The sequence below is a fragment of the Gadus chalcogrammus genome, chromosome 22, assembly GCF_026213295.1.
Source record: "Gadus chalcogrammus isolate NIFS_2021 chromosome 22, NIFS_Gcha_1.0, whole genome shotgun sequence".
Taxonomy (NCBI): domain Eukaryota; kingdom Metazoa; phylum Chordata; class Actinopteri; order Gadiformes; family Gadidae; genus Gadus; species Gadus chalcogrammus.
The window spans coordinates 2,569,107-2,586,069 of NC_079433.1; the positions used below are offsets into that span (position 1 = coordinate 2,569,107).

Sequence of the window (16,963 nt, forward strand, 5' to 3'; positions counted from 1 at the left end):
TCCACCAAGGGGCACCGGGGGTCCGGTTCAGGTCCACCAGGGGGCGCCTGGGAACCGGTTCAGGTCCGGGAAGTGGTCTCATGTTGCCGTGAAACAGACATACTGCTTAATGCATTCGCTTTCGCCAAAAATAGTTTGGCCTGTTACTTTAATTGTTTTTGATAAGATTACTTTTTTCATATCTCGGTTAAAAGTTTACATAGTATTGTATCTGCTTGTTTTCCTGAATTAACGAGATCCCTCTAAATCCAAAGAGGAAATCTAACTTCCCTGACTTAGTTCTTATATCTAATATATAGCTAATGCAAATAGATATAATGCATTTCTCGTTGTCTCTTAGTAAATGTTTGAGTCAGAGGGTGGACATATTAAAATATGTCAGTATTTAGTCTGAAATATGCAAAGTGTTGAACCCTTCATACTTTAATCAAGAATCAAAGAGCTGATATTTGTTAAAAAGATCCAACGTTATTTATTTATGTGCATGTGTTCAAATGAATGTTGCATCTTACAGAGGCAGGTCGTGTTCGGACCTCAGAGAGTAAGACTAGGACAGAGCGTCTCATGGAGAAGAACAAAACATTAGGTCAAATCTGAAACAAAGTCGTGCTAGAAACTACCCTATGTACAACGCTTTTACAAGCTTCATCTGTACAGTTGATGTTTAATGAACGTGTTCTCCACTCAGACACCTAAATAAATTATATTTAACACAAACATGTTTCAATCGCAAACTGTAAATGCTCAAAACAAAGTAAGAACAGCTGACAAAAAAAATATGAACATTGATAACTTGTAGGCTACCAGTTTTATCAGATTGTGCGTCCATGCTGTAGAACTTAATCCATTTTTTCTCAAAAGCCGAGCTAAAAAGTGGATATTTGACCAATTAAGGAAACAATCTTTCTAACAGAGTTCAACTGAAACAACTTTAAAACATGAAAAACGAAATCCCAGACACATTTGAAGGGTGATAACTCAAAGAACCAAGGAGAGAACTGGCCCTTGACCAATGAACTGGTCTCTGCACTGGTTTATAGACACCAACCCAGTACGGCAACCCGGACAGGAAGTCGCTGAAGGAACAGGAGGCAGCCAGGAGTGAGGTGTTGGGCATTGGTGAGTGAACAAGACACAGTCTCACTCTTTATTCGTCAGTTGGTCACAAGAAGAAGCGCGCACACATGACATGGTTGTAATGAGGACAGCAGTGGAGTGGCAGCACGACAGACACGACGACAACTTCACCCAGAAAGGGAACTTCTGCCCCCTCCTGGCTGGAGGTACACCCAAGATGTCTGACGGGGGGGCCAGGAGCTCCATGTTGTGTACACACACACACACACACACACACACACACACACACACACACACACACACACACACACACACACACACACACACACACACACACACACACACACACACACACACACACACACACACACACACACACACACACACACACACACTCCCCGTTTAAAAAAAAATAAAGAAAAGAAAAATAAAGATGCCACCAAGTCTTCCTCCCTCTCCCCAGAAACGAGGGAATAAATTATCTTATTAAAATGCTTCTTTATAAAAGAAAAGGTACATCGTGATGAGCCTGTACACGTCCTCTTTACAGCCCCACGGCCACGCCCGCCGGAGGCCCCGCCCCCACGCCCCGACCGAGGGCGTGGCTCCGCGGGGAGGGGGGCGTGGTCCAGCCCGCGGGGGTCCAGGAGGGTCCGGGCCCCGGGTCCTGTAGGTCTCAGTAGTTCAGTGGGTCAGAGGAACGCACCCCCGTCCGTCCGTCCGTCCGTCTCTCACCCTGTCTTTCTCTCTCTCTCTCGCCCGTCTCACTCTCTCTCAGCCCGAGTCCGACTCGCTGGTGTCCGAGGAGGAAGAGGAGGAGGAGGAGGTGGAGGAGTCGGAGGAAGAGCTGCTGGCGCTGAGGCGCGACGGCTGGGCGTTGGCCTCGGCCGCCGACGGCTTCTCTGCTGGGGACGCAAACAGACGGGGGGGGTTAGACACACCGTAACACACACACAAACACAGAGTTAGACACACAAACACACACAGGGGGGGGTTAGACACACCGTAACCCACACACACACACACAGGAAGATGAGGCACAAAAACACACACAAAGGAAGGTGAGACACACAAACACACAGGGGGGGATAAGACACAACGTAACACACACACACACAGGGGCATGAGACACACCGTAACACAAAAACACACACACACACACACACTAGGCAAACCTCTGAACATTGATGCTGATGGAGACCCTGACTCCCTCTAAGTGAAGCCCATGGAACCAGATGGCTCCCCCCCCCCCACCCCCTTGACTAAACTAACAAAAATCAACCAGCCATACGACCGAGTTTACAGCTGGCTGTTATCTAAAGTCGTCCAGGCTGGTAAACCGAATTATTTCCAAATATCTAAACTTTTAAGACGCGTTTTGGTTGCAAAACAACGGTCCGCACTTAATGTACGCACTTATTGTATGATGTACGTCCTGGCACTTATAAATAGAACATAGCATCGTGTAGCGTCTCCTCCTAGCGATCGCTGCAGTATAAGGGGAATGGGTTAACCTAGTGATGGTTAGTGCTCGGCACTTGGTTCTATGAACATCCTTACTGCACCATATATGGTGGTTTCTCTTTCTCCTGACTAATGCACTGACTGTAAGGGGCCTTAGATAAAAGCGTCCCCTGAAGGTCAGCGTCCTGCCCCCCGCCGCGCCCCCCAGGGACCCACGTTTGTTCTTGGCGGGCTTCTTGCCCGAGTTGAGCTGCCCACTGACGTCCAGCAGCCTCTTCTCCAGCTCCAGCTGCTTCTCCAGGACCATCTCCTCGCGGGACTTACCCGCCCCGCCTTTCGCTGCAAACACACACACACACACACACACACACACACACACACACACACACACACACACACACACACACACACACACACACACACACACACACACACACACACACACACACACACACACACACACACACACACACGTTGAGATTCTCCTCCTGGACCACAGGGCTCAGCACTGTAGGCCTCCAACTCATGCTAGGCCCCTCCCCCCCAACACATATAAGATTGCAGATACACAAAGCTCCTCCCACTACACACAAGGCACGTCCTACTACACGCAACCCCTACCTGTACACATATGAGCTATTTCCTGTACCCAGTAAACCCCTTCCGCTACACACCAGGCCCCTCCTGCCCATACTAGGTCTTACACGTAGCCAGTAAACTCCTCCCACTACACACCAGGCCCCTCCTGCCCATACTAGGTCTTACACGTACCCAGTAAACTCCTCCCACCACACACCAGGCCCCTCCCCCTCTGCCCACACTAGCTCCGCCCCCCCTCACCGTAGGGCTTGCGGGGCTTCTTCCTCAGGCAGGTCATGACGTAGCGCTCCAGCTCGCGCAGCGTGGAGGGCTTGAGTGTCTCGAAGTCGATCTCGATCTCCTCGGGGTTGGTGTCCCTGAGGGAGGGCTCGCGGGCCTGGATGATGTACACCACGCGGCCCAGCTTCTCCCCCGGCAGCTTGTTGATGTCCAGGCTGAGCTGCCGCTTCTCGTCGTACGACATGGGCACCGTCTCCTCCTCCTCGTCAGAGTCGTAGTGGGGGAGGAGCTCGGGGGCCTCCATGGGGGGCACGCTGAACATCATGCCGCCCTTCTTGGACCTGGGGGGGTGAGGGGAGGGTAGTTTAGTTCATGACGGCAGACACGAGGAACGTAGAGGACAGATCTACAGACTCCATCATAAGGGGTTGTGTTTTAACTCCACTGTCGGATGAGGGGATACGGGTGCTGGGTGCCGAACGAGCCCCCACCACTCCCCTACACATCCCTGAAGGAGGAGGGGTCCCCCGTGTTCCCCAAACCCCCCTGTAGGGGGCCAGGCCGGGGGAGCCAGTGAGACTATAAGGGAGGGATGCGATTCCCCTCCGGGCCACTAGGGGCCGCCACTCACTTGCTCTTGTTGTTCTTCCTGCCGGGGGTCTTCTTGGGCTGTGTGGCGGGGGTCCCCGAGGCCCGGCTGGCCTTGTTCTTGGGGGTCTTGGGGGTCTTGGGCGTCTTGGTGGTCTTGGGGGTCTTGGCAGGCCGTGTTGGCGCAGGCTCCTCCTCTATCCGTCGGTGCTTCTCCTTCTCCGGCTTCTTCTTCTTCTTCTTATCCTTCTTCTCTTTCTTCTTCTTGGGCTTGACGATGGGCCCCTGGGAGAGAGCCGTGAGCTGCTCGTGGACCGCCTTCAGCTGGAGGGGGAGACAGAGGGGGGAGACCGAGGGAGGGAGAGAGGGGAGACAGAGCGGGAGGGAGAGACCGAGGGAGGGAGAGAGGGGAGACCGAGGGAGGGAGAGAGGGGAGACAGAGAGGGAGGGAGAGACGAGAGAGGGAGAGAGGGGAGACCGAGGGAGGGAGACAGAGGGAGGGAGGGGGGGAGACAGAGAGAGGGAGACAGAGAGAGGGAGACAGAGAGGGAGGGAGAGACCGAGGGAGGGAGAGAGGGGAGACCGAGGGAGGGAGACAGAGGGAGGGAGGGGGGGAGACAGAGAGAGGGAGACAGAGAGAGGGAGACAGAGGGAGGGGGGGGGAGACAGAGAGAGGGTGGGGAGACAGAGGGAGGGAGAGAGGGGAGACCGAGGGAGGGAGAGAGGGGAGACCGAGGGAGGGAGAGAGGGGAGACCGAGGGAGGGAGACAGAGAGAGGGAGGGAGAGAGGGGAGACAGAGAGAGTGAGGGAGAGGGGATCGGGGGGAGACAGAGAGGGAGGGAGAGAGGGGAGACAGAGAGAGGGAGGGAGAGAGGGGAGACCAAGGGAGGGAGAGAGGGGAGACAGAGGGAAGGAGAGAGTGGAGATCGGGGGGAGACAGAGGGAAGGAGAGAGTGGAGATCGGGGGGAGACAGAGGGAGGGAGAGAGTGGAGATCGGGGGGAGACAGAGGGAGGGAGAGAGTGGAGATCGGGGGGAGACAGAGGGAGGGAGAGAGTGGAGATCGGGGGAGACAGAGGGAGGGAGAGAGTGGAGATCGGGGGGAGACAGAGGGAGGGAGAGAGTGGAGATCGGGGGGAGACAGAGGGAGGGAGGGGAGACAGAGGGAGGGAGAGAGTGGAGATCGGGGGGAGACAGAGGGAGGGAGAGAGTGGAGATCGGGGGGAGACAGAGGGAGGGAGAGAGTGGAGATCGGGGGGAGACAGAGGGAGGGAGAGAGCAACAAACAATATTAACAGATGATTCACTTGGAGGTGGAGTCATTGGGTCAGATTTCTATAAAACTGTCCTTACATCCCTACAGGAATCAATAAATCAAATGCTCTGACAAAAATAAAGAAAACAATACAGTATCTGTGGTGGTCTCAGGCCTGTTATAAGACCTACCTATCAGGCCCCAAACAAAATGATTGGAAGGCCTGCCTGTGTCTGTCTACCTACCCGGCCACTCCGTCTGTCCGTCTGTCTGTCTACCTACCCGGCCACTCCGTCTGTCCGTCTGTCTGTCTACCTACCCGGCCACTCTGTCTGTCCGTCTGTCTGTCTACCCGGCCATTCTGCCTGTCTGTCTGTCTGTCTACCCGGCCACTACCCGTCTGTCTACCTACCCGGGTACTCTGACTGTCCGTCTGTCTGTCTGTCTACCTACCAGGCCACTCTGTGTCTACAAACCTACCGGCCACACTGTCTGTGTGCTCACTGTGCACGTGTCTTCTTCCACAAGGCTAGGCTATCGCTAAAGCCAGCGCTCTGGTCTAGAGTTGGGGGCGTGGCTTTGCCAGTGGCAGTGCATGGAGGAGTGTGATTCCCCCCCCCTCCACCTCCCCTCCCCCCCCCGCCCTGGCTTTAGAGACAGGGCCGCTGCGAGGAGGTCATAGGTCAGGACGGTGGGAGCCACACACACACCTGTTCCTGCAGCTCGGCCAGGCGGTTGGCTCGCTCCTCCTCGCTGTCCGAGCTGGGGCTGCTCTCGCTCTCACTCTCGCTGCTGGGCTCGCTCTCCGACGAAGACGAGGAGGACGAGGAGGAGGAGGAGGAGCTGGGGGGGGCCGGGGGCTCGTCGGGCATCTTGGCGAAGCAGAACTCGAACACGTCCTGTTGAGGGCAAGCAGACCGCAGGAGTTAGGAGGAACGCAAGCCGTTAGGAAGGAGGGAGGAGTCGAGATAACTTTAACAAGGAGGGAGGAGTCGAGGCAACGTTAAGAAGGAGGGAGGGGTCGAGACAACGTTAAGAAAGAGGGAGGAGTCAAGACAACGTTAAGAAGGAGGGAGGAGTCAAGACAACGTTAAGAAAGAGGGAGGAGTCGAGGCAACGTTGAGAAGGAGGGAGGGGTCAAGACAACGTTAAGAAGGAGGGAGGAGTCAAGACAACGTTAAGAAAGAGGGAGGAGTCAAGACAACGTTAAGAAGGAGGGAGGGGTCAAGACAACGTTAAGGAGGGAGGAGTCAAGACAACGTTAAGAAGGAGGGAGGAGTCAAGACAACGTTAAGGAGGAGGGAGGAGTCAAGACAACGTTAAGAAGGAGGGAGGAGTCAAGACAACGTTAAGAAGGAGGGAGGAGTCAAGACAACGTTAAGAAAGAGGGAGGAGTCAAGACAACGTTAAGAAGGAGGGAGGAGTCAAGACAACGTTAAGAAGGAGGGAGGAGTCAAGACAACGTTAAGAAGGAGGGAGGAGTCAAGACAACGTTAAGGAGGAGGGAGGAGTCAAGACAACGTTAAGGAGGAGGGAGGAGTCAAGACAACGTTAAGGAGGAGGGAGGAGTCAAGACAACGTTAAGGAGGAGGGAGGAGTCAAGACAACGTTAAGGAGGAGGGAGGAGTCAAGACATTTTGCTGTCAAGACAGCAAAACATCGAGGCTGCGCTAGAGAAACACAGACTCTGCGCGAGAGTAATATCGAGTGTTGGCTAAACACAACACTAGGGATATGATTCGCGGTTACCTGTAGCTTCCTCGCCATGGCGACGACGTCGTGGTCGGGGGGGTTGTACTTGTAGCAGTTGGAGAACATGAGTCTGACGTCAGCGGAGAACTGCTGGGCATCGCGGTACGTCCTGCCGTCCATCTGCCTCTGTTCAAGACAACACACCGACCGTTAGACAACTGAACACAAAACACTCAACACAACCCTGTACTGTTAGACAACCCTCTCAACACAACAACACTACTGTTAGACAACCCTCTCAACACAACAACACTACTGTTAGACAACCCTCTCAACACAACAACCCTGTTCTGTTAGACAACCCTCTCAACACAACCCTACTGTTAGACAACCCTCTCAACACAACAACCCTACTGTTGGACAACACACTGAACGACCCGGGTATTGTTGACAACACAACACCACACACTGTGTCAGAGGGGTTAGTTGGGGGGGGGGGGGGGGGGGGGGTACCTTGATGGTGCTGAGGTCCATGGGCTGCTTGATGATGTCGTGGTAGTCGTGCAGCCCCAGCGTGCTGGCGTCCACGGGCTTGTAGAAGGGCCAGGCGTAGCCCGCGTGCTTCTTGGACAGCAGCTCCTTCAGCACGCTGTTGCAGTAGCGCAGCGGCGGGCTCAGCTTGCTGCGCCGCGCCGGCTGCGGCAGCATGGAGTCCGGCAGGTCCTTCTTGGGGGGCTTGATGGGTCGCCCGCTGACCCCCCGGCGGCCCCCCGGCGGCGCCTTGCCCCCCCCGCCCATGAGGGTGCCCCCGCCGCCGCCCAGGCCCATGGTGACGAGGCCCAGGCCGGGGCCCATCCCCAGGCTAGAGTTGTGCTCCACCCCCAGGGAGGTGAGGGTGATGGGGGAGGCGCCGCCCACCCCCAGGGTGGCCATGAGGGGCATGGCCATGGTGGTGGGGGTGGTGGTGTCCGCCTTCCGCTTCACCCCCTTTTTCTGAGAGACAGACGGACAGACCAGAGTCAGCATTCATACTCACGTTGTGCATCGATATATTTTTTCAGAATGCAATTTTTGTTTGATTCCATCTCGTCATTTAAATTACCATCGTGTGAGCACAAGGTGTGTGTGTGTGTGTGTGTGTGTGTGTGTGTGTGTGTGTGTGTGTGTGTGTGTCCTTAGTGGTGTGTGTGTTACCTTAGTGGTGTGTGTGTGTGTGTGTGTGTGTGTGTGTGTGTGTGTGTGTGTGTGTGTGTGTGTGTGTGTGTGTGTGTGTGTGTGTGTGTGTGTGTGTGTGTGTGTGTGTGTGTGTGTGTGTGTGTGTGTGTGTGTGTGTGTGTGTGTGTGTGTGTGTGTGTGTGTGTTACCTTGGTGGTGGGCTGTGTGTGGGGAGGCAGGCCCAGCAGGGCGGGGCTGGGCTGGGCGTGGCTCAGGGACTTGGGGAGGAGGATCTGGGGGGTCATGGAGAGCAGCATGTCGGGGGTCTCGGGGGTGGGGGGCGAGTAGGCCGACTGGGACACGGCAGGGACCTGGTGGGCCGTGGTCACCCCTCCGGACACTGCACACACACACACACACAGAGTTCTTAATGCCTACACATCAGCACCAGATGGGCGGGGCCAGGACAGACGCAGCCAATGGCTGTTGGAGAAGGTAAATAGATGCTTTCCTTGAGAGAGAGCGCGCTTGCGTGCGTGCGTGTGTGTAGGATGTTGTGTTTATATATGGTACATGTGTGTAGTGTAGGATGTTGTGTGTGATGTGGTACGCGTATGTGTGTGTATAGGATGTTGAATATTTATATATGGTACGTGTATGTAGTGTATGTTGTGTGTGAAGTATTTGGTACATGTGTGTAGGGTAAAATGTGTGGGATGTATATGGTAGGTGTGTTCAGTATATGTTGTGTTTGATGTCTATGATTCATTTGTGTAGTGTATGTTGTGTGTGATGCATGAGGTACATGTGTGTGTATAGGATGTTGAATGTTTATATATGGTACGTGTTTAGTGGATGTTGATTCTTGTGTGCGGTGGCTATTGTGCGTGACGTAGATTTTACTTGTGTGTAGTGATGTTGTTTGTGATGCATGCGAGGAGGTGACTGTGTGATGTTCATTGTGTGTTTTGATGACTGTGTGTCCGGCATGACAGCTGGTTGTTTAAAGGCACGTCTCACCTGCCCCTCTCCCTCTCCGGCCCTGCTTCCCTGGCTTCCCTCGTGGTGGAGGCGGGGGCAGCTCCAGCTCCTCCTGGGGCATCTGGGCCACCTTCTGCAGGAAGGCCTTCTCCAGGGACTGGGCCATCAGCACGATGTCATCTGAGGGCTAGAGGGGAGCTGGGAGTTACACACCGACTGAAGAGGAGCCAGCGGCCTCCCTCAAGCTAGTGACGCGTGACGGGGCTCAAGATAATGTCTGGATGAGGCTTCTCAAGCTAGTGTCACTGAATAGTTAATCAAGACAATGTCTGGATGAAGCTTCTCAAGCTAGTGTCACTGTAAAGTTAAACAAGACAATGTCTGGATGAAGCTTCTCAAGCTAGTGTCACTGTAAAGTTAAACAAGACAATGTCTGGATGAAGCTTCTCAAGCTAGTGTCCCGCCAAGGTGCTCAAGATTATTTCTGGATAAAGCTTCTCACTATAGTTTCACTGTAAAGTTAAACAAGATAATGTCTGGAGGAAGCTTCTCCAGCTAGTGTCACGTAACGGTGCTCAAGATAATGTATGGATAAAGCTTCTCACGCAAGTTTCACTGTATAGTTAAGCAAGATTAATTTTGGATACCGTTTGTCAAGCTAGTTTGACTTTCAATGTTGTGTTGGGACAAAGTTTCTCACGCTAGTTTCACTTTCAAGTTACACAAGCTAATGTTTGGATAAAGTTTCTCTAACTAATGTGACGGTAAACTGACTCAGGATAATGTTTGGGATAGCCTCCCCAGGATGCTTGGGTAATGTTACTCAAACAAAGTTAGGGTCCCCCTTAGTGAACATTGCGTTACCTTGTTGTAGATGTAGCAGTTGGTGAACATGGTGTTGAAGTCCTGCATGCACTCGCTGGCACTGCGGTAGTAGTTGTTCTCCAGCCGCCTCTTAATGGTGCCCATGTCCATGGGGATCTTGATGATCTTATGGTAGTCCTGGGAGGGAACACCACTCTTTAATGCTTCTATTGTACACAAAAGGATCCATCAACCATCGGCCAACATGGATGTTAAATAGGGCAGAACGATTTTGGAGAAATAATGTATTTACGATTATTTTGACCAATACTGCGATTGTGATTTAATGTGTGATTTTTATAATTTGTTATGTTCCTTATGTTGTGTATTATTCACTAAAAAGGAAATAGATCATTCTTTAGTATGACCAACACAACATTGGAAGCAGTCTACATAAAAACGGCTCTTCTCTTTATGCCAGGCCGATGTGTTGAGATTAATTTATATTATAAATTATAGATAAAACTCTTATTATAAAAGACTGGAAATACTGATTTCCAGTCAGTAACGGTAACAAATCACTTTTCGCAGCCTTTGCATACCGCGTTCTATTACATCGTGAATTCGATTAATTTTCAGCCCTAACGTTAAATGCTGTTTCTAGTCACTGCTAATGGTTCCACCATTTAATGAGCGTGTGCAAGATCGTATGATTTTCCTCTGGCAGCATAGGGCCAGTGTTTGCTGCGCTGCATCTCTGCGGCAGCGTGCTCTGGCCGGACACTCACGGGCAGGTTGAGTTTGCTGGCGTCCACCGGCTCGTGGAAGGGCCAGGCGAAGTGGTGGCGCCACAGGGACTTGATCATGGCCTTCTGGAGGAACTGCAGCTGGTTGGTGGCGCGGCCCTGCCGGCTGGGGTCCTTGTTGGAGGGCTGCGGGGGCCCGACGGCGGGGGTCTGGCCCAGCGCCGGCCCCCCGGGGCTCTCGAAGCCCTCGTAGAGCAGCGACGGCTTGCGGATGCGCTTCCCGGCCGCGGTGGAGGAGCTGTGGTCCATCACGGAGACGCCCGTCACCTCCACCCCGAGCATGGAGCTGTGGGGAGGGAGACGCACCGTGAGGCCCGCTGCATACACACCCGACTGACCCGCTGCACACACACCCGACTGGCACGCTGCACACACACCCGACTGGCACGCTGCACACACACCCGACTGGCACGCTGCACACACACCCGACTGACCCACTGCATACACACCCGACTGGCACGCTGCACACACACCCGACTGACCCGCTGCATACACACCCAGCTGACCCACGGCACACACACCCGACTGACCCACACACACACCCAGCTGACCTGGCATTGGCCTAACCAAAGATGTATAGCAACATATCAACTGCACATATTAAATATCACCGATAATATTACCAAAATACCAAATATAACATTGAACGTCTGAATGAAATGATGAGTTTGTTTCTCTACATCGCTCTATTCACAACCACCACACATAAGGCAGTCACTCGGCTCACAGGACCTCAGCCTGGGAACAAGGCTGGTAAAGTGATGCCATCGACCAGTCTGAGTAACACCATACCCTTCTTTGATTTCCCATGATCCAGAAGTCAAATCTACAGCCTACTACCGTGTGACCATAACCCAGGACCCCCCCCCCCCCCCCCCCCCCCATCCTGAGGGAGGGGCCTGTAGACGCGTCTATGCATCGTACGCATGGGAACAGCCATTAATCAAATGACTACACACTAGTCGCATCAATACCACTGTTGTGCGCACACAGAAAAGAACACCTCAAAGTCAAAGCCTGTCTAGGGTGGGGTCCACCTGGTGTGCTGTCATTGTAGTGCCACTCAACAGGTTGTCTGATGAGGCCACACAACTGAGGCACTGGACGGGATACATGATCACACAGCATGACAACCGCCACTCTGCCCCGCAGACCAGACTCTGGACTGTGTGTTTCTGGGATGTCATCAGGCAGTTCAACAACTTTCCTCACAGCTATGGAGTCGGTAGGGGTGCTCTCATGTTGTCTTATGGAGACCGATCACTGTTGTGATCCATGTTTTACAGGAGCACCTTATCTAGGACGGAATACCTTCAGTACGCATGTTTACAAACGCACAGACATGGATCACCAATGTCCTGAGCCGTAAGAAACAGTGCAGAGGTTTAAGCTACACTTGAACCCCTGCGACAGCACTGTGCACGTGATTCCACAAGCCATTTCACAGACCTGTTTGTCCCCTTGGAAACCGAGTTAATGTTTCCCTGCAGCTGCTCGCTAGGCTGGTATAACCATGGGAACAGGATTCTCAGTCCCCCCGCCCCCTTCCTGGGTTGTAACTCATCAGCACCCTGTTCTTTCCACTCCAGCGCCCTCCATATGTTTATAACGTCTACAGTTTAAGTTACGAGAATAACTGATTGATGTTTGTTTACGTTATTAAAATGGACTGTTAGATCGATACACAAGTCACGTCAATATTAGTGACAGTGGTTGTTTTCTCAGACTCCAATCAAGCAAGTTACATTATCTCACTTCAACACCTGTTGATAACATAACAGAATGTTATGAATTGTAATTTCATAACCTCTGGCCTAACAAATCACCTGACCCACGTGACAGGTCTCTGGTCTGACCGGTTGCGCCTTTGCGTGTTTACCTGAGCTGCTGCGGCCACGTGGGACTGACAGGAAGTTATCCTGCAGAGCAACTCACTCTTTGTGCTGAAGTAGCTGGATGCTAACCGCAGCACAACATCTGGTTATTGCGCTAACGTCAAATGGGGACTTTTTCTCTTTAATGACACAACTAGGAAACAAAAGTAAACAGTCGTGGTACTTTATTATTAAATAAAAATATTTGTACACAATACAATGTTTGGTAATAAAAAATAAATCTGCACAGTCACTGAAAAATATAAAATGTCTACTACTGTTTACATGTACTGGAGGAGGCGTTCAAGGCAGCATCACTGAAGTTAAGCCCACAGCACTAAACGATCAACCGAAATGAAAACACAATCCTCCGGTACACCTCACCAGCACAGCCCCTAAAAAGCAGCGGTGTAAACACACCAACAGAGCCTTCCCTGTAACCGGCAACCCTGAGCGGGTTCATATGAGGAGCGGACCCGGGTCCCGACGAGTCCACCTCCCTAATGTTATCCTTTAAAGGCTCCCTACAGCCGCCTCAACAGCACCCAGAGCAGCCGCGAGCATATCCCACAAGTCGGTTGGCACAACGTCTACATTTGTCAACACCAGAAGGAGTATACGCTTAGGCAGGGAGGAAACCGAGACTCCTTCTGAAGGCGTTACGAGGCTAACAACGGAGCTAATGCTAACTGGTACCGCTGGCTCCCAGAGAGCGGCTACCCGGAGAGGAGTCCCGAAGATGGCGCCGATACACAACACAAATACCCCCGCTATTTATTTACCACTCCGACTCCACCTAACGTACTCAAATATTGGCTTGCGAAATTGGTTTAACTCTTGAAATGCAAGCCGTACTTTTTTATTAACGTCCATTTGGACACGAAAGCGCCTACCGTAGCGCCAAGAATATCGGCCACTTTTGTTAACCGTTTGAGAAAAAAATTACATCCAGAGTTTATCAATATCCCCTCCGATGGAAACCCTAGAGTCGATTTGACCAGTAGATACCTGTCAAGAGGCGGGTTTAGAGCCATATCCATCAGGATGGATCCGGATTCTCTTTAAGCTATATTGAAAATCAGGATCCGACTCAGTTCGTCCGTTGTCTCCCGTCCCCGCCACCACGCTCTTGTTGACACAGCTTCAGTGAAATGGCGACGCAGCCGCTTCGCCCGTTGCTTTATAGACAACACAACCACGCCATTGGCCAGACTACTCCAAGGAGACTACGCCCCCAAGGTTGCAATTCGCCGCCTGAGCTGTCTGTGAAACTTAGCGAATCCATACATAAATAGGTATTATGGACCAGCTTTTGGAGGTCCCATTGGCCAGTGCCCCCTGTCCGTCACAGCGAGCGTACGACGCTATTGGTCCAACGTATCTGGCAATGGAAACATTTTGTTTCTTACTGGCTACGTCACATTAGTCCCTACAAAACATGTCTGGTCGGACTCCGCCCATTTCCTTATCACATAAGATGACGTCCGCATGGGCCAGACGACCGCGGTGATTGGGCAACAAGAATCTACGCGCGCTTTCGGCGTTTGGTACGAGGACGCCCATTGGTTGTTCACCCAGGTCACGCGTATCCCTCCGGAACCAGACACCGCCCTACACGCGCCACAGCGTCCGCATTTCTCCTTCACGGAAAGGGCGCAGAGTCGCCATCTTAAGTTTCACCAAAGTCGATTAAATCACCGTTTAACTACCGTAACACATCACCAAACTACATAAAACGTTCGCAAATCACACACTAACCGTGTTTCGCAGCCCGTTCCCGACCAATAACATGGTTCGACTCGGCGGAAGGAGACTGAAAACCGAGCCCATGCATCGACACACCAAGGCCTTGGGTCTCATACTCGTGTTCATGTTAACGCTTATCTGATATAAACCAGAAACGAGAACCAAAGTGGTGCCGCTCCGTTTTCGCATAACGTTGTCACAACAACTATACACTGCCAAGTCAGAACGACACCATGGGACAGCAACCGCCGAATGACACAGCACTTTGCTCAACCCTCTCTTTGACCTTAAACATAGAGTCCCAAGACTCCTAACTGCCACGAATAAACCCAAGGTGAAGGACTCAAAAGTACCCAAAGAACGCACTAATGGGTTGTCTTTTTTCGCTAAAAGAAAATAACTGGTATCGGGGTCTGAATGCATTGAACAAGTGCAACGGATTCTACTGCTTAGTGAAACTAACGAGCTGGTAACATTTGACGGATTCTGACAATTCGGGTTACGAATGTACTAGTTTAAACGATTAAATCAACGTTCCGATAAGGCCGAGGACGCTACCTCACCAGCCCATCCCCCAACCCAAGGTTACAGGTCCTCAAAACGTCACACGACCGGCTGGAAAAGTATAAATAACATGGTACAAATACTTTCAGCTACTTAAAATACACCGTTTCACCACAAGGTATAACCAAATCAACAACATTAATAATTTGTCATAAAAAAAAAAAAGTTCCTTAAAATAAAAAGACGTATTACATGAAAAACAACCTTGCTTCAAACACATATAATTCTTGATTGGTAAATCCCAAGGTATCCGGAAGTTTTCTTCATTTAATCTTCTTGTCCTCCGCCTCGATACTTTTACTTAGCACATTTCCCTCCAACGTGTCCGCGTTCCTCCCCCATTCCACGCAGCGGGGGAGGGGAGTCCTGCCGTACACAACACTGCATACGTGTCAATCCGCACCAAATACCAGATGGTGTCAGTCCAGGGTCAAATGTCGCCAGAGATGTGTCCCAATGAAATATAAATACGAATTCAAGACATGTGTGTATAATCGCGAATAAAGTTGAAAAACGCCGAACAAAGAGCTCTCTTTCCGATAGAATTGCATCGCTCCGATTGGTTGTGCCTGACCACGTGACGCAGATACGCTTTAGTCCGATGGATTTCTAGCGTAACCAGTTTTCCCTACTGTAATCCCTCACGCCGCTCACGATCCAATCACCTATAATATAAAAAGTTCGTTTCTCGGTTTCAGCAGGTGTTGCGGGAATTTCGCTTCTTCCACTGCATCTGAACGTAATTGCCGACACTGTCACGCTGTCTTCCAGTAAAACGTCTCAGTGCGCATGCGTACCAGCCAGGCAAAGCATAGAAACTGCCATCGGGTGAGCTGATCCAGGACCAGTTTTGTGACGTAATAAGAGTAACGACAATGCAATGTGTCCGTCTGCCTGTCTGTGCGTATGTATATATGTATGTGTGTATGTATATATGTAGGCCTATGTATGTATGTATGTATGTATTCTTCTCGTGGTTTGTATCGGCGTTGTCATGAACCCGCAGCAGCAATCTCCCCTAGAGCTTTTTGTGATCTACTCGAATAGGCTGAAGTACTGTGGAGTTACCTAGACCTATATGTAATTCTCTCACGTAACTCACGAATAGTGCAGCATCTATTTGAACCGCAACCATTTACATTCAATGTAAATCCTGAGGTTAAAAAGGTGCAACCAATCTATATTTATGTGCAACATTTGCTAGAAATAGAAAGACCAAATTAAACAAAAATCTACTATTTTCTTCTTTCTAGCAAGTCAAGTATGTGGGAACTTGGATGGTCTTTACCCAGAAAAATGAATGAATACTGCCATCTAGCGGCTACTCTAAACATGTACATGAAGTCGACCTGAGTCGTTGCAGCAGTGTCCAATAATTCAGACGAGTCCCCCATGTGACTCTGGAAACCGCTGGCCCTCATTGATCTCATTTTAGGACAAAAAAAACAGGACTAGAGTGCTATTCATTATCCCCACAACCCACAGGAGAAATTCATAATGCTGCAGTCCAACACATTCATTGAAACATAAAGCATAACAACTTAGAATCAATGAATTATAAACCGTCTACGCTACGTTGAGGGTTAGAAAGGACAATTCCGACGCGGTATGAACTGATTTAAGATGTAGCAACTACAACCGAGGGACTATTTTAGGAACACAGAGGATGTATTGAGTAATTAAGAGACGCTTCCTCCGCAAGCTGAGCCTCCTCAATCATCCACCTGATCCTGTGTTCAGACGCCTGCAGGCCGCCTCTCGCTCCAGGGTGCAGCCTGACTGCAGACCTTCAGGACCTTTGGTCTGGGAGTCGAAACACTACCCCACCAGACCATCCTGCCCCACACAGACGTTAAGAACACAACTACACCGGACCGCCCTGCCCCACACAGACGTTAAGAACACAACCCCACCCGTTAAGAACACTCTCAGTTGCAGGCCCACCCTACCCGCCCAGAGGCGTGGCAACGGGGCCTGTGGTGTGGATGATACTCACCCTATACCCCGTCGTCTTCTGTTCTCATCTCCTCCACTAGAGGTCAGTCACGGCCTGTGGATGCAGAGAGACAGTGAGAGGGGTTATCTCCTCTGAGCCATAGCAGCTGATGTTACACTTGGGTGGCAGAGAGAGAGAGAGA

At 51.4% G+C, this 16,963-nt stretch overlaps 1 protein-coding gene across 2 annotated transcripts; it reads right to left on the reverse strand.

Annotated features, from left to right (window-relative positions):
• Positions 1 to 55: 55 nt before the first annotated feature.
• Positions 56 to 15,639, reverse strand: LOC130375588 (bromodomain-containing protein 3-like). 2 transcript variants are annotated; one of them, XM_056582607.1, is made up of 12 exons: positions 13,524 to 15,639; positions 10,624 to 10,927; positions 9,896 to 10,033; positions 9,071 to 9,218; positions 8,260 to 8,450; positions 7,409 to 7,888; positions 6,953 to 7,081; positions 5,914 to 6,102; positions 3,992 to 4,272; positions 3,382 to 3,701; positions 2,758 to 2,880; positions 56 to 1,979 (listed from the first exon to the last, which is right to left on the reverse strand). In XM_056582607.1, exons 1-12 carry the CDS (start codon positions 13,553 to 13,555, stop codon positions 1,852 to 1,854), a joined length of 2,463 nt encoding a protein of 820 aa, XP_056438582.1. In that variant the 5' UTR covers positions 13,556 to 15,639; the 3' UTR covers positions 56 to 1,851. The 2 variants fall into 2 exon arrangements, with proteins under 2 accessions (XP_056438582.1, XP_056438581.1); XM_056582606.1 differs by having other exon boundaries at positions 56 to 1,982; positions 13,524 to 15,638.
• Between the last annotated feature and the right edge of the window lie 1,324 nt (positions 15,640 to 16,963).